The 23237-nt window shown below is 42.1% G+C and overlaps 1 protein-coding gene across 1 annotated transcript; it reads right to left on the bottom strand.

Moving 5' to 3' along the window:
• Positions 1-498: 498 nt before the first annotated feature.
• On the bottom strand, positions 499-9778 carry LOC115134052 (probable polypeptide N-acetylgalactosaminyltransferase 8). Its single transcript, XM_029667621.2, has 11 exons — positions 9513-9778; positions 6996-7290; positions 2872-3038; positions 2606-2792; positions 2224-2421; positions 2001-2115; positions 1683-1868; positions 1366-1503; positions 1138-1230; positions 868-1035; positions 499-720 (listed from the first exon to the last, which is right to left on the bottom strand). Exons 1-11 carry the CDS (start codon positions 9703-9705, stop codon positions 601-603), a joined length of 1860 nt encoding a protein of 619 aa, XP_029523481.1. The 5' UTR covers positions 9706-9778; the 3' UTR covers positions 499-600.
• Between the last annotated feature and the right edge of the window lie 13459 nt (positions 9779-23237).

Below are 23237 nucleotides of genomic sequence, written 5' to 3'. Positions count from 1 at the left end.
AATATTAAGAATGTTTTGTTTAACTGCCGAATATGCTGTTAGAGGTAATTTCCTAAAGTGGTGAGGTCATCGTGTGGGCGAAGTCGGAGCTCAGGGACTATAGACTAGTTTCCCACTAGTAATTACCAGTTCGAGGGGCGTTCAAGTGGATGTTTCACAGGTTAATTGCTCATGGAAGTCGCTCTGCATATAAGCGTCTGCTAAAGGAACGAAAACGTATATGGTAAATACCATCTTCCCTCTTGGTTATGAACATAGCATTATATATGTATATATATAATATATATAAATATAATATATATATATTATATATATAAATATATATATCCCTCTTCTGTCTCAGCATGCATGGATTGATCAGTCTTGCAGACAAGACATTTTGACCACAACAATCTTTTTTTTTTTTTTAACTCTTTTTTTTATGGCAATCCATATCAAGGACAGAAAGGCACATTTCCCTTTCAACAAAATTAAATAAACACTGTTATATTTATATGCCACATTTAGGTTAGTAGTCCAAAGTGACCCATAGAACAGAATAGCAAACATAAAATGTTGTTTAGTCTAGAGGCAAACATGAATCTCCTCTATGCTGGTCCATTAGAAGGGCTTGATGATGTTTTGGATTTCCCATTTCTGGCCAGTGCATTTCTGGACCACAAGTTTCTGATTTTGGATTTCCAAGCATCTTTTTGTTTGTCTGTTCTTGAGTTCCTTGCCCTGGAAAAGTATACATATTTTAATGATTTTAAACAGTGGACCTCTTTGGCAAAAAGGAAATAATTTAGGGGTGCATACAGAATAGGAAAGAACTGCCTATATACGTATTAGGAGTGTATTGAGTTCAGTGTCAACTGTGATATGCACCTGCGTGAAGTCCCAGTGAATGCCCATGCCCTTCTGCACGGCCTCGTTACAGTCGTACAGATCAGGAAAAGTGTCTTCCCCACTGTCAGCCAAACACCTGTTGTCATTGTACTTGTGGGACTTTAGGCCACCAATGTAAAGCTCCCCATTACTGTGGTAGTATGTGTGCTGAACGATCAAACAAATAAAGATAGGACATTAGATTTTTCCTTGAATACAGAGCAAAGTTAATTAACTGTAACAGTAGGAGACAGTATTGTAATGAGTTACCTGTGGGCCATAGTTGAAGCAGTCGAAGGCTATGGGTGTATGACCAGGAAAAAGTCCTTGATCTATACATATGTTTGCATCCAAGTTCTTCATCTACAAGTAGGAGGGTCAAATATTAAGCAAGGGATGACATACTTCATCAAACATGTGGATAAATAGACAGGCATTCAAACCTTCAATTTAAAAACTAGTTTAAAACCACACACAAAAGTACTGTAAAAAACATACCCCTCCATAGGCCAGTATATTGTCCCATGTGTCCAACTGAGGATAAATATTTTCCAGGTACCACTTGAAGGGCTTACATTTCAGCTTTTCTCTGAGCTCCTTTCTCTCTGACACATCACCGATATCTATTCCATGATCCTATTGTTGAGTGTGATTATGGATTATTTGTTTTATCCCGCAAAACTCTTGTATTATCAACATATCAAACTATGTAAAAATCAAAAGTTTGAAAAACTTCCAATGGTTTTATGAGTCTCATGAAGGTAGAATTCATGGGTAAAAAAATAAATAATGGGTATGTTATCATAAGCTCATACCTTAATTGGAATGTTCCAGGCAATATTGACATTATGTTTGTACTCATCCATCCAGATCTCTGCTGCCCTCAGTGCATTCCTCTTCATGGACATGCTCAGGTCAGGTGCGTAAGGCTTGTGGTTCCTCTCAATGTGGGCGATCTTAGAACAAGGCACTACCTCTATGCTTCCTCCACACAGCCACACCTGAAACATTTACATTATTTGTGGAGGACATTGACACCATTTAATGACCACAGAAAACAATGTTATCAAAAATATCAGATGTTCACAGAATCTGGTTAAAAAAAAATGGTGCATAATATTGTTGCTTCTCACCCGCACACCTAGCTCGACATTTTCGCCTCCATACACTTTCATTCCACCATCTAGGGCACCGATTTCACCCAGGAATTTCCTGTCCACCACCATGATTCCCATGACAGAGGGACTCCTGATGACAGAGACAAAGCGTTAAAATAAACACTATACTCGCTGTCACCACAACCACAAAGATGTGGGTTTGACAGTATGAGTGATTCCATTTGGCTGGTCAACTTACTTTCCTGGCAGTGACGTGTCGTTGAGATGGTACCACTCCGGCCTGAAGGACTCATACATACACCATAGAGCCCAGTCAAAAGCATGGGCCGCTGGGACGTAATGGACAACATCCAGGTCATAGTAATTCACCCTGTCAAACACAGGGGAGACCACCACTGTCCGGTCTGCCTTGATACGAGTCAACAGAGGCTCCGCCCTGCAAGCACAGAGAGCAGAGTCATGGAAAACAATACACTGGCCCTGTTCCTATAGTTCAAAGACTTGGCTCAACTGTTCAAGGTGAGGGACAAGTTACACAGATATTTAACTTGATGTGCAATATGGCAACTACTGGCACAGTAGCTATTTCAGAGACCCTGTACATTCCTAAATACTCTTACCACTCCTTGTGGACCTCAATGTGAGCGTCTAGAATGGCAACCACATCCGCAGTAGCAGCTCTCCACCCAGAGATGCGAGCTTGAGTTAAACCCAGTGATTCAACATGTCTCACTCTGACCATGCGAAACAAAGGATTCTGCGCCTCAATGGATTTGACATAGACATCCAGGTCCCCCTTCAGATCATCTGATTGGGTAAAAAAAAAAAAGGGTAGTAAATTAATATTATCATACAAAAGCTGTCAGTATAGTTTGGTGAGACGTACCATTGGAGCTGTGGTCGTCCACCAGAATGATTTCTCTCAGCAGGTGTTCAGGGGTTCGGTCGATGATGCTGCGGATTGCCCGTTTAATGATAGACAGGGCCTCGTCCAGGTAGATCAATACCACAGCAATACTAGGAAGGTCCTTGGGGTATTTCTTCTGCAAACATCTGTTGAAGGTACTATCACATTTTCATTTCATTTCATTACAGTACAACGGTTTGATTTGTTTGATCGTAGCTAGCTACATAGCTAGCTACATAGCCGTCTTTGTATCAAAGATAATTGTGTAGTCTAGAGCGATTTTCTAGGTTAGCTAGCCAGCTATTGTCGTTCTTTTAACGCAACGTAACGTAATCAACACTGCTAGTTAGCCAGCTAGCCCCCGAATAGCAGCACTGTAGAAACTATTACACTCAACGGAACGACTTGATTAGTGTAGTGTCAACAACGCAGCCACTGCCAGCTAGCCTACAAAGTCAACAACGCAGCCACTGCCAGCTAGCCTACTTCAGCAGTACTGTATCATTTTAATCATTTTAGTCAATAAGATTCTTGCTACGTAAGCTTAACTTTCTGAACATTCGAGACGTGTAGTCCACTTGTCATTCCAATCTCCTTTGCATTAGCGTAGCCTCTTCTGTAGCCTGTCAACTATGTGTCTGTCTATCCCTGTTCTCTCCTCTCTGCACAGACCATACAAACGCTCCACACCGCGTGGCCGCAGCCACCCTAATCTGGTGGTCCCAGCGCGCACGACCCACGTGGAGTTCCAGGTCTCTGGTAGCCTCTGGAACTGCCGATCTGCGGCCAACAAGGCAGAGTTCATCTCAGCCTATGCCTCCCTCCAGTCCCTCGACTTCTTGGCACTGACGGAAACATGGATCACCACAGATAACACTGCTACTCCTACTGCTCTCTCTTCGTCCGCCCACGTGTTCTCGCACACCCCGAGAGCTTCTGGTCAGCGGGGTGGTGGCACCGGGATCCTCATCTCTCCCAAGTGGTCATTCTCTCTTTCTCCCTTACCCATCTGTCTATCGCCTCCTTTGAATTCCATGCTGTCACAGTTACCAGCCCTTTCAAGCTTAACATCCTTATCATTTATCGCCCTCCAGGTTCCTCGGAGAGTTCATCAATGAGCTTGATGCCTTGATAAGCTCCTTTCCTGAGGACGGCTCACCTCTCACAGTTCTGGGCGACTTTAACCTCCCCACGTCTACCTTTGACTCATTCCTCTCTGCCTCCTTCTTTCCACTCCTCTCCTCTTTTGACCTCACCCTCTCACCTTCCCCCCCTACTCACAAGGCAGGCAATATGCTCGACCTCATCTTTACTCGATGCTGTTCTTCCACTAACCTCATTGCAACTCCCCTCCAAGTCTCCGACCACTACCTTGTAGCCTTTTCCCTCTCGCTCTCATCCAACACTTCCCACACTGCCCCTACTCGGATGGTATCGCGCCGTCCCAACCTTTGCTCTCTCTCCCCCGCTACTCTCTCCTCTTCCATCCTATCATCTCTTCCCTCTGCTCAAACCTTCTCCAACCTATCTCCTGATTCTGCCTCCTCAACCCTCCTCTCCTCCCTTTCTGCATCCTTTGACTCTCTATGTCCCCTATCCTCCAGGCCGGCTCGGTCCTCCCCTCCTGCTCCGTGGCTCGACGACTCATTGCGAGCTCACAGAACAGGGCTCTGGGCAGCCGAGCGGAAATGGAGGAAAACTCGCCTCCCTGCGGACCTGGCATCCTTTCACTCCCTCCTCTCTACATTTTCCTCTTCTGTCTCTGCTGCTAAAGCCACTTTCTACCACTCTAAATTCCAAGCATCTGCCTCTAACCCTAGGAAGCTCTTTGCCACCTTCTCCTCCCTCTTGAATCCTCCTCCCCCTCCCTCCTCACTCTCTCCAGATGAAATCTCGCGTCTTGTGACGGCCGGCCGCCCAACAACCTGCCCGCTTGACCCTATCCCCTCCTCTCTTCTCCAGACCATTTCCGGAGACCTTCTCCCTTACCTCACCTCGCTCATCAACTCATCCCTGACCGCTGGCTACGTCCCTTCCGTCTTCAAGAGAGCGAGAGTTGCACCCCTTCTGAAAAAACCTACACTCGATCCCTCCGATGTCAACAACTACAGACCAGTATCCCTTCTTTCTTTTCTCTCCAAAACTCTTGAACGTGCCGTCCTTGGCCAGCTCTCCCGCTATCTCTCTCAGAATGACCTTCTTGATCCAAATCAGTCAGGTTTCAAGACTAGTCATTCAACTGAGACTGCTCTTCTCTGTATCACGGAGGCGCTCCGCACTGCTAAAGCTAACTCTCTCTCCTCTGCTCTCATCCTTCTAGACCTATCGGCTGCCTTCGATACTGTGGACCATCAGATCCTCCTCTCCACCCTCTCCGAGTTGGGCATCTCCGGCGCGGCCCACGCTTGGATTGCGTCCTACCTGACAGGTCGCTCCTACCAGGTGGCGTGGCGAGAATCTGTCTCCTCACCACGTGCTCTCACCACTGGTGTCCCCAGGGCTCTGTTCTAGGCCCTCTCCTATTCTCGCTATACACCAAGTCACTTGGCTCTGTCATAACCTCACATGGTCTCTCCTATCATTGCTATGCAGACGACACACAATTAATCTTCTCCTTTCCCCCTTCTGATGACCAGGTGGCGAATCGCATCTCTGCATGTCTGGCAGACATATCAGTGTGGATGACGGATCACCACCTCAAGCTGAACCTCGGCAAGACGGAGTTGCTCTTCCTCCCGGGAAGGACTGCCCGTTCCATGATCTCGCCATCACGGTTGACAACTCCATTGTGTCCTCCTCCCAGAGCGCTAAGAACCTTGGCGTGATCCTGGACAACACCCTGTCGTTCTCAACTAACATCAAGGCGGTGGCCCGTTCCTGTAGGTTCATGCTCTACAACATCCGCAGAGTACGACCCTGCCTCACACAGGAAGCGGCGCAGGTCCTAATCCAGGCACTTGTCATCTCCCGTCTGGATTACTGCAACTCGCTGTTGGCTGGGCTCCCTGCCTGTGCCATTAAACCCCTACAACTCATCCAGAACGCCGCAGCCCGTCTGGTGTTCAACCTTCCCAAGTTCTCTCACGTCACCCCGCTCCTCCGCTCTCTCCACTGGCTTCCAGTTGAAGCTCGCATCCGCTACAAGACCATGGTGCTTGCCTACGGAGCTGTGAGGGGAACGGCACCTCAGTACCTCCAGGCTCTGATCAGGCCCTACACCCAAACAAGGGCACTGCGTTCATCCACCTCTGGCCTGCTCGCCTCCCTACCACTGAGGAAGTACAGTTCCCGCTCAGCCCAGTCAAAACTGTTCGCTGCTCTGGCCCCCCAATGGTGGAACAAACTCCCTCACGACGCCAGGACAGCGGAGTCAATCACCACCTTCCGGAGACACCTGAAACCCCACCTCTTTAAGGAATACCTAGGATAGGATAAAGTAATCCTTCTCACCCCCCCCCTTAAAAGATTTAGATGCACTATTGTAAAGTGGCTGTTCCACTGGATGTCATAAGGTGAATGCACCAATTTGTAAGTCGCTCTGGATAAGAGCGTCTGCTAAATGACTTAAATGTTGAAGGAAACTAACCATCAGTTACACTCCTCTCATGTTAAAAAGGGATACATCAGGATTTTGGCAATGAAACCCTTGATCTACTTCCCCAGAGTCAGATTAACTCATGGACACCATTTATGTTTCTGCATCCAGTATGAAGGAAGTAAGAGGTAGATTTGCAGCCCAACGCTAACTAGCGCTAGTTATCAACTTCCTTCAAACTGCATGCAGACACACAAAAATGGTATCCATTAGTTCATCCGACTCTGGGGATGTAGATAAAGGGCTTCATTGCCAAAATCCTGAAGTAATCCTTTCATACAAATTCTGTCTTGATCTTGAAGTTCAGTAACATGCAGAACTGTAGCCACATCGCCTTCCCATTGGAGATAGATTCTGTACATTATTATTCCTTTCTGGTTTACAGCTGAATAATCATTATGTGCATGAAAGAAGGAATGTAACAACAGACAAGCGATAGTGTGAGTGAGGGAGAGAAACCTTAAAAGGGTGAGGGAAAAAAAACGGCGCCAGAGAATCGTTACTTTACTTGGATTCACGTGTCTCTGGTAGCTCTCGGTTGAGAGGCAGACGATCGCTGAGGAAAACATTGTAGCCATATTTCTCAAACAAAGCCTGTGCCTCCTCCTGATCCTCATCCGATAGATTCTCTCCCCAGCCCTGAAACAATGGATATTGCTGGGGCTTGAGCTTCTGTTCATCTTGTCCTCTCTGAGATTTGACCGGAGCTGCCACAACTTCCTGGTCTTTAAATCTCTCTCTCTCATCCACAAGCATTTTCTGAATGGCATCCTGCTTTTGTTCAAAGTTTTTGAACAAATCATCTGAGATAAATAAAATAAAGTGTTGGTGGTTTTATCCCAATTTAAGACAGAAATAGCTCTTAATTTGAATTGTGAAAAATAAAAAAAAGTTGTCAGAATATCTTCATCATACACATATTTAATCTGCCATTGCGTGACATAATAGCATAGTCTTCCAATCAATGCATATTAAAAGCAGTCACACGTATAAGTGAATTAGACATGTAAATTAATAACAAAAAGTCACATACTTTAATAACTCATGAATATGTATTCATAAATAATTGAACTATGAATAAATAAGTATGTCATTATTTATATAAAACGTATTGTGGTATATTTTGCCCTATGAGTTCGATCAGTAGCATTTTATTCCAAATATTTCACAACTGTAATGGCCGCCAAAGGTTTACAGCCGTGGTAAGTATTAACTCTGGGGTGTAAAGACATACGCAAGCAACACATATTTTTGGAACATTTTCTATAATTTTCTTTCACTTTGAAAATGCAGAGTAGGTTGTGTAGATCTTTATTGGGGGGGGGGGGGTGAATATAATCCCTTTAGATTTCATTTTAAAGCAGCAAAATGTGAAGACTGTGCAAGGCGTACTTAAGACTTTCACTACTCCGACTGGCACTCTGACCAGACATCCTCATAGGCCTACCTATGGTATTTGTAAATATTTGTGCCCATAGGCGACGTTGTTGCCGGTGATGTCTGGTGAGGACCTGCCTTACAACAGGCCTACAAGTCCTCAGTCCAGCCTCTCTCAGCCTATTGCGGACAGTCTGAGCACTGATGGGGGGGATTGTGCATTCCTGATGTAAGTGGGCTGTTGTTGTTGCCATCTTGTACCTGTCCCGCAGGTGTGAGTTTCGGATGTACCGATCCTGTGCAGGTGTTGTTACACGTGGTCGGTCACTGCGAGGACTATCAGATGTCTGTCCTGTCTCAGAGTAGGACATTGCAATTTATTGCCTTGGCCACATCTGCAGTCCTCATGCCTCCTTGCAGCATGCCTAAGGCACGTTCACACAGATGAGCAGGGACCCTGGGCATCTTTCTTTTGGTGTTTTTCCAGAGTCAGTAGAAAGGCATCTTTAGTGTCCTAAGTTTTCATAACTGGGACATTAATCGCCTACCGTCTGTAAGATGTTAGTGTCTTAAGACCTTTCCACAGGTGCATGCTCATTAATTGTTTATGGTTCATTGAACAAACATGGGAAACAGTATTTAAACCCTTTACAATGAAGATCTGTTTAGTTATTTGGATTTTTACGAATTATCTTTGAAAGACAGGGTGCTGAAAAAGGGATGTTTCTTTTTTTGCTGAGTTTATAAGCCCCTTGGTCTCTCCCAGGACCGCAATTGGCAATTACAACCAATAAACTGGTTCTATGACGTAAAAGTCCGTTTCCACATCCATTGTTACATTAGCAAATTCTAGTTAATCATAGTCATTACATTTCATCACCATTCATAAATAGACTCCAGGCCACGTATCTTATTTCTATGCGCACTCCTATTACGCACAACCAGAATGACAGACAAGTAGCTATGACACAACGCGGGAAATATGAACAAAGGAAAACATTAATTTAACGAAATAAATAGCACTTCCATCTCGTGAATGTTGCCATGAATCTGTGCACCGAAACAACGAGTCACTCTTGAGTAGAGACAACGGTAAATGACCGCATGTCTTGTGGAACAGAAAGACTACGGAAATTTCCAAACAAACATTTCTTCGACACTTGGTTAGGCGTAGGCACAGTAAAATGATGATACTTGTAAAACAGCAATATATACATTTTGTCAAAAGTATTTACTACCTATAGCCTTTTGGGAAGCACACGCTCGAAACAAATAAACAATGCGCTTTCGTGACGAGAGTTTCCTAACTATTATTTAATAAAGAGCAAGCGACACAAGAAACAGATTTAGGGTGCGTTCGTAAATTCACTCTGGCCATCTACTCCAATTTTAGAGCACGCTCGTCTGAGTGCCAGAGCGCAGAATAACTGATGCATTTACAAACCCACCCCGTCTCAATGTGGAACTAAAGAATTTAGCGCCGAAAACGTGTAAACCTATACGTCCGCACAGCAGTGTTCTAGAATATAAATAAAGACATGTCATGTGTTCCCTATAAAGTGTAACCAAATTATTTTCTTGAGTTTATACGTTATCCAAAAGGCACATCTTGAATTGAATCAACATTCAAGAAAGTTGGCTTACTCACAGACTTTGTTGATGTTGCTTTCCAAGTCAGAAAATCTTCTATCAATGTCAATAGTTTGGGCCTCAGTAGGCCTCTCATCTGTCTTTTTGTCGGTTTCATTCCTCAAAATCAATGATATATAGCTGAGGAATAAAATACATCCTAAAACTAATAGACATTTCACCCACATAGACCTCATATATATTATTTGCATGATTCCGTTTTTAATGGCATAGTCAAGTGTCAAAGCAACAGAACTGGTGTGATGATAACTCTGAGACGTTGGTATTAAGACAACACGAGCATTTATTTAAAAGAGTGGTCCGTAAAGCCACGCCCCAGTGGGCAGAGCTAGGCATGATGCACTGGACACGTTTGGAATTTTAGGACCCCTTCAGCTATATATACATAAATATATATATATATATATATATATATATATATATATATATATATATATATATATATATATATATATGATAGATAGATAGATAAAATATTGATTTTGGCGCATAGAAACACCAAAAGGACAGTAAAAAAATAATCACAAGAAACAAGGTTTTTAAGTGTCTGTCCTAAATCTAAGAGATATATATTTCCTGAGTTTTTATATATAATTAAAAAAAATATATATATATATATACATATTATATATTAGTTATGTTAATATAGTTGAGACCAGTATACTGCAGTTAATTTCGTATTTGACTAAATAAATAAAATATCTTTGAGTAGTAAATTGGGAATCAACTTGTCCCATATAACAGAACATACCATTTATTGGGATCATCTGGTTGAGCTTGTTGACAAAACAGACCATGTTATGCCTTTTCATACTGAGATTTAATTGTCAAAGGTCTGCGGTGAATCTGTGTAAACTATGCGATTATATTGGAGACAGGTTTATATCAGTGAATGCCATCTATAAATGTACTGTTATAGTATGTCTAAGTAACAACCATATAGCAGCCAGGGAAACTTTATGTTCTCACTGTATAATAGAATATTCTGCCTGACTGTGGCGCACTTCACCTTAATTGTTAGGATTTTCTGCCTGACTGTGGCGCACTTCAACCTTAATTGTTAGGATTTTCTGCCTGACTGTGGCGCACTTCACCTTAATTGTTAGGATTTTCATGTGATCACAACAAAACTACTTATTTTGCTCAAATGGAGATGAAATAAACGTGTGTTTTATTTGAAGAGATGGGCCTGGTTGTGAATAGAACATTTTTCTGCCTGAGTGTGGCGCTGTTTACCGCAATTGTCTGTATTACTTTGACCAGAACAAAACTACTTATTTTACTCAACTAGAGATTGAAATAAATTGTGTTTCTTTGAAAAGATGTGCCTGGCTGACATGAAAAATACACATAAGAGGAAATTATCCACAGAGGCTGATTATTTTTCTGCACATGGGCAATTCCATGGTAACGGAATTGTGCTGAGACTAGATTTTTCACAAAAAATGTATGCCAAACAAAGACCATTGATTTCAAAGTTTAACAAACCATATGTACAAGGACTCATTTTAAATGATAATGCCCAAGAAGTCGGTGTTTGGAGGATATATTTGTAACCAATGTGAAATGGCTAGCTAGTTAGCGGTGGTGCGCGCTAATAGCGATGGGTAACGATGCTTCCTGGGTGACTGTTGTCTGTGTGCAGAGGGTCCCTGGTTCGAGCCCGGGTAGGGGCGAGGGAACGGACTAAAGTTATACTGTTACATATTGGCACGGGTGTTTGTCTCGGCCGGCAAACCGTGCCAATATATCATCCAAACACCGGCTTCGAGGGCATTATCCCTTTTATACAACGGGTTACCAACATATTCAAAGAATGATTGACATATTTTCATTAACCGTTTATTTTTATTCCACAAGATATAGTCCCGAAACAAATCTGGGACTGCTACCCAAGCAGGCTGATCATTCGTTCTACTGGTTTGGTTGCCAGAGACGCGACCCAGTCGTTCAGTATTTTTGTTCTGTATCTATGGACGCGACCCAGTCGTTCATTCTAAATGTTCCGTTGCCAGCCTTATCTCTTGCTTGATATCCAACTACAGCTAACTTACAGTAACGTAAAACAGTGCAGACCTGTTTACTAGCGACATTTATTTGGATACATCCATAACAATGAGCGAATGAGGCACGATTTCGCCTGGCATAGAAAGTGTGCTCGCTTGTTAATTAAGACACTGTTGTTCAGAGGAGCTAGCCAACAACACACCCCCGATGTGCCTTATTGCTATTATAAACTGGTTACTAAACTTATTTAGAGCAGTAAAAATAAATGTTTTGTCATACCCGTGGTATACCACGGCTGTCAGCCAATCAGCATTCAGGGCTCGAACCACCCAGCGGTCTATGGCACTGCATCACAGTGCTTGAGGCGTCACTACAGCCCTAGGTTTGATCCCAGGCCGTGTCACAGCCGGCAGTGACGGGGAGACCCATGAGGCGACGCACAATTGGCCCAGCGTCGTCCAGGTTAGGGAGGGTTTGGCTGGCTGGGTTTTTCTTGTCTAGCGGCTCCTTGTGGCAGGCCGTTTGCCAGCTGTACAGTGTTGCCTCCGATACATTGATGCCACTGGCTGCACCGGGTAAGCTAGCATTGTGTCAAGAAGCGGTGTGTCTTGACACGGTCATGTTTCGGAGGACGAATGGCTCTCCACCTTTTAAATACGGAAGTTACAACGACGGGACAAGACTTTAACCACCAATTGTATGTCACAAAAAAATAGGGGTAAAAACAATAATACATGTACACTAAATGATTTTACAAAAACTGTGCAGACGGAAGGTTTGGTAACATAATTTCGATAAAATCTCCCTCAGTTTGTGTTTTCACACGGGTCCTTGATCTGTGCTATGTAGAAATGGATCACTTTAACAAACTCTCCGACGTGAGTTATTCACATACACATAACGACAGATATTAATGTAATTTTCTTCATGGTGATGTATCCTAAATATGTACACACATTATAAATATGCAATATCCTTATTTGCATATTTGGGCATTCAACACACTACCCTGGCTATTATTTTAATGAGCTCTACCCCCAAACAAGACCAAATTTAGTTGATCCGGACCAAATCCCTGAACCAATCATAGATGTCAATATACGTTTGGATGTCGAAGTACAGCACAGCAAAGCACACTACAGTAGAGTGCAGTACATTAAGGTGCTCTACTGTGTACTGTACTGAACTAAACTATACTTTTCTTTACTGTACTCTACTGTGCTGTCCAAACTTGTGAACCCAACTGTTGTTTGTGACTGTGCCTACTATGATTTCCCATTGTAGCCAATTAAATTGCACAAAATTCCATTACAGAATTTTCGAGAAATGCCGTTAATGATTTGCTAATGGTATTGAGTTTTAATCATTTAATAATTCATAAACAAATTTGAGATCAGTAAAAACACGAATTAATTGATTGGTATGCCTTTACTTTAAAAATAACTTTAAGACTTTTCTGGTACATGTTTTCTAAGACCCATTTTCCATCTGCTTGACCAGAAATCAAAGACTTTGCTTATTCCTAATTTTTGGGATGGAACATTTTTGAAAACATTTATATATGCCTTTATTTAGTCAAATATAGACTCTTAGATTTCATTTGACATGCACATATGAACTTCACATTATGGTGCTCATGGGTCCTTTTACATGGAAATAACCATCTTTATTTGTAACGCTGGCTATGGTTAACACAAAAGAAGGACATTGAATGCTACCTGAATTGACTCAGAAAAGTAACATAGGTAGGCCTTCAGTATCACTGAAGCGAGGTCAAACAGATGTGTGTGTGTTAGTCAGATTATTCAGTGTCCACAGCAGCACGATTGATTATTCTCTACCCCTGGTTCATGTGATGCATATGGTCTTAGCCATGCTCTCACTAACTCTAATATTTTCTCTGTCTCCCCTTCCGGGCATGAGGCTCTAAGACCACGACTGAGAACACCCTGGTCTGACACCTGGACGTGCCTGGCCCAATCTCACCTGGCCCACCCTCTACCTGCCTGATATTGCCTCCACTGGATCTTTTGCCCCTTCAAGGAGAAAGACCCAGGCACTGGTGTGCATGGCAGGTGGGGGGGTCATTCATTGAAGTCTATATCTTTTCTTTAATATTTTATTTTGGCAGTAACCCTCCAAAAAGTAATTCATAAACCTTTTTAATTTCCATATGTATAGAAAGCTAGGTTTTTGCTCTAGCACTACACAGCTGACTCATAACCAACTCATCATCAAGATTTGATTATTTGAATCAGATGTGTAGTGCTAGGGCAAAAACCAAACGTGCACATAGGATGGGCCCCAGGACTGAGTTTGGAAAAATGTTCCAGATAGTTCGGGAAAAATCTTCCACATATCCTGCCTAAGCTGTTTACATGCACCTTTGATATCCCGCTCACAAGTATCCCTGCAACTATGAATAAACATAATATTTCTAATTTAAATTAAAATGGAATAGTAACTGAAATCTGGACACTGACTGCAGGTAGGCCTATAACCTCTCACATGTAGCCTAAAAGAATATGAACTCCTGCAGAATGATGCATTTCTTGCTGTAAAATTATAAAATGCATGTTATTTTTCTCTGGAAAAAATGATAAAACCGGGTCCATTTTCTCTGCAGTTGTTGAACAAATCGACTGATGTCAGTAAGGAAGCCCAGTTCATTCCGTTTGTGCAATACAGAGACATTTTGGAAATTAATGAGCACTTTCTGTTCTGCAAGAAGCTAACGGGGAGAACTACAGGTGAGGATGTGTTTCCCATTATTAACAGCTTTTTCTCAGAGCACAATCTGGATTGGAAATCCTGTGTTCGTGTGCACACCTGGAAGAGTGAAAGGATTTTAATTGCCCACACAAAGAAGGTAAATCCCATTATCATTCACAGAGGCATTGGCCAGCAAGAAAATGAGTCCAGAGTTGCATGATGTTTTGAATGACGCAGTGAACTTTATCCACTAAATCCAGGCCTCTGAATCACCTACTGTTTGAAAAGCTCTGTGATGATAGTGGGACTGAGCACCAGCAGCTACTGCTTAACACCGACGGCAGTTGGCTATCTAGTAGGAAAACGCTAGAGAGGCTTTTTGAGCTGCGATCTGAAGTAATGATTTTCTGTCTGAGCACTCACACACCCTCTTGTGGCTGTGTTCAAGGACATAGACTTGGGTGCCCGCCGTGCCTATCTTGCTGATGTGTTTATCAAACTGAACAACCTGAATCTAACTCTGCAAGTTAGACACACATTCTAATCATGTATGACAAAGTGTGTTGATTCATTAAGAAGATCAAACTTTGGGAGTGGAAATGTGAAGATGGGGATATAAGTTGTTTTCAGCAGCTTGACATCTACAGTGGGCTATATTTCTACAGGTGATGTTGAAAGAGTTCACATGGTATAAATAGTGAGCTCAAATTGATCCAAAATCAGTGAGTACAATTTCTACTTCCCTGACATTGAAAAAAAGTCTGCCAAACTCGACTGGGTGTGTCATTTGTTATTTTTTAACATCTCATTTAGTAATCATGCCGGTCGCACGTGCATGAGGGGGTACTTCAGGCAGGTCAAAGGGTTTTAGTGGTAAAGTACCCCACAAAGTATGGATACCACCGTTCTAGGGCACACTGGTATAATGCAGTTTCTCTAGATACCTGCAAGGTCAGAGTTCGCGCTCTCTCCCAGCTTGGATAGAAAGTTGTTGTAAAACCAGTCTATTAATGCTCAATAATAGGCTACAATCAGTCCACCCTCATAACACTGGTGGGCTGCAACACTAATTTACTAGGGAGTGTTTCATTATGCAGTGTAGGCCTACAATCTATAGCTGTATACCATATTTGGCTGATATTTATACACTTAAAAAAAAACGAGACATCAAATAGCCTAATGCTGCGTTTAGACGAGGGACGTATAAACCGTCATACCAGTCGGTTCCAAGATGGCATAGCAGTTCAGACGTCTTTTGTCCTCGTCTTGTCGTGTCCCATATATATACAGTGGGGCAAAAAAGTATTTAGTCAGCCACCAATTGTGCAAGTTCTCCAAATTAAAAAGATGAGAGAGGCCTGTAATTGTCATCATAGGTACACTTCAACTATGACAGACAAAATGAGAAGAAAAGAAATCCAGAAAATCACATTGTAGGATTTTTAATGAATTTATTTGCAAATTATGGTGGAAAATAAGTATTTGGTCACCTACAAACAAGCAAGATTTCTGGCTCTCACAGACCTGTAACTTCTTCTTTAAGAGGCTCCTCTGTCCTCCACTCGTTACCTGTATTAATGGAACCTGTTTGAACTTGTTACCTCCATCCTATGCTAGCTTGCTACCGATGGCCCGGCTAGCTGTCTGAATCGCCGTGACCCTAACCAACCTCACTACTCACTGGACCCTTTTGATCACTCGACTAAGCATGCCTCTCCTTAATGTCAATATGCCTTCTCCATTGCTGTTCTGGTTAGTGTTTATTGGCTTATTTCATTGTAGAGCCTCTAGTCCTGCTCACTATACCTTATCCAACCTATTAGTTCCACCACCCACACATGCGATGACATCTCCTGGTTTCAATGATGTTTCTAGAGACAATATCTCTCTCATCGTCACTCAATACCTAGGTTTACCTCCACTGTATTCACATCCTACCATACCTTTGTCTGTACATTATATCTTGAAGCTATTTTATCGCCCCCAGAAACCTCCTTTTACTCTCTGTTCCAGACGTTCTAGACGACCAATTCTTATTGCTTTTAGCCATACCCTTATCCTACTCCTCCTCTGTTCCTCTGGCGATGTAGAGGTGAATCCAGGCCCTGCAGTGCCTAGCTCCACTCCTATTCCCCAGGCGCTCTCTTTTGATGACTTCTGTAACCGTAATAGCCTTGGTTTCATGCATGTTAACATTAGAAGCCTCCTCCCTAAGTTTGTTTTATTCACTGCTTTAGCACACTCTGCCAACCCGGATGTTCTAGCTGTGTCTGAATCCTGGCTTAGGAAGACCACCAAAAATTCTGAAATTTTCATCCCAAACTACAACATTTTCAGACAAGATAGAACTGCCAAAGGGGGCGGTGTTGCAATCTACTTCAAAGATAGCCTGCAGAGTTCTGTCCTATTATCCAGGTCTGTACCCAAACAATTTTAACTTCTACTTTTAAAAATCCACCTCTCTAAAAACAAGTCTCTCACCGTTGCCGCCTGCTATAGACCACCCTCTGCCCCCAGCTGTGCTCTGGTCAAACGACCTCCACTCATCACTGTCAAACGCTCCCTGAAACACTTCAGCGAGCAGGCCTTTCTAATCGACCTGGCCGGGGTATCCTGGAATGATATTGATCTCATCCCGTCAGTAGAGGATGCCTGTTTTTTATTTTTATGCATTCCTAACCATCTTAAATAAGCATGCCCCATTCAAGAAATTTAGAACCCATGGTTCTCCCTAGACCTGACTGCCCTTAACCAACACAAAAACATCCTATGGCGTTCTGCATTAGCATCGAACAGCCCCCGTGATATGCAGCTGTTCAGGGAAGCTAGATACTATTATACACATGCACTTAGAAAAGCCAAGGCTAGCTTTTTCAAGCAGAAATTTGCTTCTCAACTTGCCTACCTGGTTAAATAAAGGTGAAATAAAAAAAATTAAATAGCGGGGCAAGAAAGAGGGTCATAGCAAAAGCAAGCCAGCGCGATGATTCTCACGCATTGAAAAGTATTGCTTTTATTTTTCTAATTAGTCCGTTGAATAGTCAGCACGTTAACTTTTCAACTGTGCTCCAAATCGTTTTGAAAATTGGAGCATCTGCACCTACAATTTAACATCACGAGCTGAACCTCTATCATTGTCTTGTCTTTCCGCAGTACTGTAAATCGCAGCACATTGAAGAATATGATTGGTCTAGTTATGTAAGGGATCAAAGGGACTGGGTGCATGTTTTTTTTTAACTTCTTAGGGATCGGCATCCCGTCAACCGAACAGTTGTAAATCATGCAGCGCCTTGTGTCACGATCGCAGATTTTCGAGAAACAACAAATGTCGGTACATATAAGTGTCTTATATCGTCTGAAAGCTTACATTCTTATTAATATACAATGCCTTGCGAAAGTATTCGGCCCCCTTGAACTTTGCGACCTTTTGCCACATTTCAGGCTTCAAACATAAAGATATAAAACTGTATTTTTTTTGTGAAGAATCAACAACAAGTGGGACACAATCATGAAGTGGAACGACATTTATTGGATATTTCAAACTTTTTTAACAAATCAAAAACTGAAAAAATTGGTCGTGCAAAATTATTCAGCCCCTTTACTTTCAGTGCAGCAAACTCTCTCCAGAAGTTCAGTGGGGATCTCTGAATGATCCAATGTTGACCTAAATGACTAATGATGATAAATACAATCCACCTCGTTCCACTTCATGATTGTGTCCCACTTGTTGTTGATTCTTCACAAAAAAATACAGTTTTATATCTGAATGCAAATGTCTCCTTCACGATTTGATCAAATGTACCTGGGTGACTTCACACTAAATGTCATGGAGTTCGCTCATACTTCAAGTTATCTGTCTGAAACTTTGCACACACACTGCTGCCATCTCGTGGACACCATCGGAATTACAACCAGAGTGATGGCTAGAACTGGGACCTTTCTCTTGCATTACAAAGATGGTGGTAGAAAACATCTGGTTGTTTTTTTTCTTTGTATTTTCTTCTACCAGATCTATTGTGATATATTCTCCTACATTCAATTCACATTTTCACAAAGTGTTTCCTTTAAAATGGTACAAAGAATATGCATATCCTTGCTTCAGGGCCTGAGCTACAGGCAGTCAGATTTGGGATGTCATTTTAGGTGAAAATTGAAAAAAAGGGCTATCTGTTAAGATATTTTATCAAGGTTTAACATCAATGATTAAATCATTCTACTCAGAAACTTAACCATTAGGGATTGGAGGTTATGTAGCATGAATAAGGAGTAATTAAAAATAATAAACATCGCTCCAACAAGGTTGGATAGAATGCATGTGCGTGTGTCTAACTGTCTGCTCAGTGGTAATAAACTGTGGTGAGACTTCAGGAGATAATCCAGATATATTGTGTGTCATGTATGTGTGCTAGTGCTTTGTCCTGGTCGGATATAAACTGAGGTACATGGTACTATGAGCAGCGCTCGAGAATAAATGCTATTGGCTAATTTTGGTAGACTGGTCTCTGTCCATTTTATGCAAATAAGGATCTTACAAATTCTTAGAAACAGACAGAGTGATTTAAATTGAATTGGTTAATGAATACATAATAGGAATTGTTATATTCCTTTAACATTATCCCTAGAAACACCCCTCAAGATTAGAGCGGAGTTGAATGGAGCGAGAGAATGATTTGTTGAGTTTAGAAAACTAAAAAGAGTAGAACTGTAGCGCTGTTTTATGTACAATGTGGTCAACAAATTTAGGTTGCTATACTACAATCCCTATTGCAGAATGCAGCCTTTTGACAGCATGTACTAAAGTCGATTTAATCCACTTGCATTAGTCCCCTCATTTGGTGATTGGAATTTAGACTGTGACAACTAAAAGGCTGCAGACAGACCTACATACAGTACGTTTTAGCAAATAGGTTTGGTAGGATGACCTGATTTGTAACTGAAAATAATTTTGTCAAACAGATTGTGAACCGAAAAGTGCAAGTTAGATTCTAGAGGAGGATTTGATTAGGGTGTAGAGGCCGATTTGTAATTTTGTCTTCAAGAGATTTAATTATTTATTTACTTTATTTAGTCTGATCAGTAGAACAATTCTCATTCTTAAATGGGCTATAGGGTCATTACTGTGCTTGTCAGCAAGAACTGTTATTCCTCTAACTTATTTTATTATTCCACTTCTTCCCAATTTTGCCAGTGTAATCACATATTTGAAATCTAATATGCCTACTTGTCTTTGAAAATGAATTATAAGATTATGTATTATTGCAGCCATTCATATTTCATACAAATAAGCATTGGATATTAAATGCTCCAGGAATCAAGTATCATTTCACATTTTATACGGACTAATTTGTCCGATATTGCAGGTGACTAGTTGTTGGTATTGCTGCTCTAGACAAGAAATATGCAATGTGAAGCTCTATTCCTTTCTTGTATACTACCTGTAGTTGATAACGCTGAAGCTTCAGCATCATCCTGTACAATCGCTTTGGGGCAGACAGAATGTTTTTTTTTGAAGATAACCTCAAGCGGCTTGTGATCAGTCTGCACCGTGATAAAGTCCCTACCAAGAAGGTATTGCTCAAAACGGTCACAGGCGAACACTATGGCTAGGCACTCCTTTTCAATTTGGGCATATCCTTGCTCCGTGAGTGTCAATGTCCTTGAAGCAAATGCAATGGGCTGCCCCTTCTGCAAGAGCACTGCCTTTGTCACTTGCATCACATTGTAGGGTCACTTCTTCAGAGAGGTCATAGTACCTCAGTATTGGCTGGTTGCTTACCACTTTCTTGATTTGCTCCAATACATCATCATGTTGAGGAAGCCATGCCCATAGCACATCTTTATTGGTCAGCCGATGCAATGGCTCACATACGTCAGACAGATGAGGTAGGATCTTGGCTAAGTAATTTACAAAACCAAGCAGTTGCTGCACTGCTTTTGCTTCTGTAGGTGGTGGCATTTGCTATACTGCCTCCACCGTCTGGCTTCAGGTCTTCAGCTGTCAAGATGTCCCATGTATGTAATACTTGTGAGCCTGAGCTTAACCTTGTCTTTATTCAGCTTAAGATTCATCTCCCTTCTCCTTGTAAGAGCTGAGTCAGGTTGTGGTCATGGTCCTGCACTACTTCTTCCATTAAAGCACCACAGCCATATACCAGGATGTCATCAGCTATGATGCTTATTCCTGGTAGTCCCTGAAGTGCATCATGTTGCCTTCGCTGATATTCCTCTGCAGCTGGTTTCACTCCAAAAGGTAACCTTGTCCACCGGTATCTACCATTGGGGGTCCAAAATGTGGTGAGGTAACTACTATCATCAATTATTATTTCACTCTCCCAGGTGTGCACACGAACACAGGATTTCCAATCCAGATTGTGCTCTGAGAAAAAGCTGTCAATAATGTGAAATACATCCTCACCTTTAGTTCTCCCCATTAGCTTCTTGCAGAACAGAATGTGCTCATTAATTTCCTAAATGTCTCTGTATCGCACAAACGGAATGAACTGGGCTTCCTTACTGACATCAGTCGATTCGTTCAACAACTGCAGAGAAAATGGACCCGAATTATTATAATTTTTTTCACCACTCGACAATATTAACTTCATCGATCCTGCGGCACACCATATTATTTGACAATGGAACAGTCTTCCGTGCATCAGCTGCTGTCTTATAAATCATAGTTTCTGCGAGTACAACAGAAGCACGCGCTCTGGCGCACGGAGCAAAGGATCAAGTGTACTTGGCACAAGCAGAGGATCAACCACTGAGCCAACGGGTAGACAGAGCAATGCAGATGCACCGAAACAAAACTAAAAAAGTAGGCCTATACAAATAAAATAACTAGAGATTTCACACCAGTTGCCTCAGTAAATGTTTTCCTGCCTATGATGATTTGTAATAACTTGAACGTGTTTTTGGGGTAATATTTTTCCCAATTATTTTTCTTCACATTAAAAAAAAATCATCCCACCTACCCCCTGGGGACTGCTGGTTGGGAAACACTGCTCTAGAAGACTAAATGAAATAGTGCTCACCAGAATGTCTTACATGGATAGAATGCAGGGGCGCAACTTTGGTTTTAGAAGTGTGGGGGACATATATTAAACACTCCAAACAGCCTGCCTGACCGCTCGGAGGCGTCCTCCTGGTCCTAAAGCACACAGTTGCCTTGTTTTGTATCACATTCCAGTGATAAAAATGGGGGGGACAATAATGCAATTTTTGTGGGGGGGACATGTCCCCAGTGAAAGTTGCGCCCCTGATAGAATGAATGCATTGGTAATGTAGTTATCACCGGTAAAGTTGTCTGCTTTGTTTAGGGGCCCGGGTGAAAATTCAGTAACTCCAAAATATTGGAAAGATTGTTCCCTTGCAAAATGGTAACATTTTTCCCAATATTTATTTTCGATAAACATTTTTTTTACTCTTCCCACCTACCCCCTGGGGACCCCCGACATACCCCTAGTTGGGAAATATTGAGATAGAAGACTCATCTTTGTATCTGTGCCTTTATAGAGTCTGTGACAACATGGGCAGTTATAGCATTTTCTTAATTGGCTGATTGTTCCCAACTCATAGGAATCCCCACCCAGTTTACTTCTTTAATATGGTGGAAACCCTCAATGGCAATGCCAAAATAGAGGGCACATGGATATAACCTATCTCTCTATGACAACAGGCATAACTCAGCTATAAAGTTTGAAAAATATATATATCCAAAGTTGGCGAAATGCCACATGCATCCACTTATAGCAGTGCATTCGTAAGAACATAACCATTACGAAATTTAAATTTGATCAAATAAGCCCCATGTAGGAAATTAGCAATGACATTTTTTTGTTGACCAAATTCAACACTCATTGATCTCCATACCAAAATCCCTTACTTTGTGGGCTTACAGTGCCTTGCAAAATTATTCATCCCCCTTGGCGTTTTTCCTATTTTGTTGCATTACAACCTGTCATTTAAAGATCTGGTGCAACCAATTACCTTCAGAAGTCACATAATTAGTTAGATTGCACACAGGTGGACTTTATTTAAGTGTCACATGATCTCAGTATATATACACCTGTTCTGAAAGGCCCCAGAGTCTGCAACACCACTAAGCAAGTGGCACCACCAAGCAAGCGGCACCATGAAGACCAAGGAGCTCTCCAAACAGGTCAGGGACAAAGATGTGGAGAAGTACAGATCAGGGTTGGGTTATACAAAAATATTCAAAACTTTGAACATCCCACGGAGCACCATTAAATCCATTTTTTTTAAATGGAAGGAATATGACACCACAACAAACCTGCCCACCAAAACTCACAGACCAGGCAAAGAGGGCATTAATCAGAGAGGCAACAAAGAGACCAAAGATAACCCTGAAGGAGCTGCAAAGCTCCACAGCAGAGATTGGGGTATCTGTCCATATTACCACTTTAAGCCGTACACTCCACAGAGCTGGGCTTTACGGAAGAGTGGCCTGAAAAAAAGCCATTGCTTAAAGATAAAAACATATGGAAGAAGATATTCTTGTCAGATGAGACTAAAATTGAGCTTTTTGGTCATCAAGGAAAACGTTATGTCTGGCGCAAACCCAACACCTCACCCCGGGAACATCATGCTGTGGGGATGTTTTTCATCGGCAGGGACTGGGAAACTGGTCAGAATTGAAGGAATGATGGATGGCGCTAAATACAGGGAAATTCTTTAGGGAAACCGGTTTCCGTCTTCCAGAGATTTGAGACTGGGACGGAGGTTCACCCTCCAGCAGGACAAGGACCCTAAGCATACTGCTAAAGCAACACTTGAGTGGTTTAAGGGGAAACATTTAAATGTATTGGAATGACTGAAAGCCCAGACCTCAATCCAATTGAAAATCTGTGGTATGACTTAAAGATTGCTGTATACCAGCGGAACCCATCCAACTTGAAGGAGTTGGAGCAGTTTTGCCTTGAAGAATGGGCAAACATCCCAGTGGCTAGATGTGCCAAGCTTCTAGAGACATACCCCAAAAGACTTG

The sequence above is a fragment of the Oncorhynchus nerka genome, linkage group LG9a, assembly GCF_034236695.1.
Source record: "Oncorhynchus nerka isolate Pitt River linkage group LG9a, Oner_Uvic_2.0, whole genome shotgun sequence".
Classification (NCBI taxonomy): Eukaryota; Metazoa; Chordata; class Actinopteri; order Salmoniformes; family Salmonidae; genus Oncorhynchus; species Oncorhynchus nerka.
This window is presented reverse-complemented; position numbering and strand designations above follow the sequence as displayed.

Bases quoted from the DNA above. Each gene is read 5' to 3' on its own strand.
- LOC115134052 (XM_029667621.2), bottom strand. From the start codon at position 9,705: ATGCAAATAATATATATGAGGTCTATGTGGGTGAAATGTCTATTAGTT. The intron at 7,291-9,512 runs GTGAGTAAGCCA...TATTTATCTCAG, and splicing joins AAGCAACATCAACAAAGTCT to ATGATTTGTTCAAAAACTTT. The intron at 2,793-2,871 runs GTACGTCTCACC...TTACCCAATCAG, and splicing joins GGACGACCACAGCTCCAATG to ATGATCTGAAGGGGGACCTG.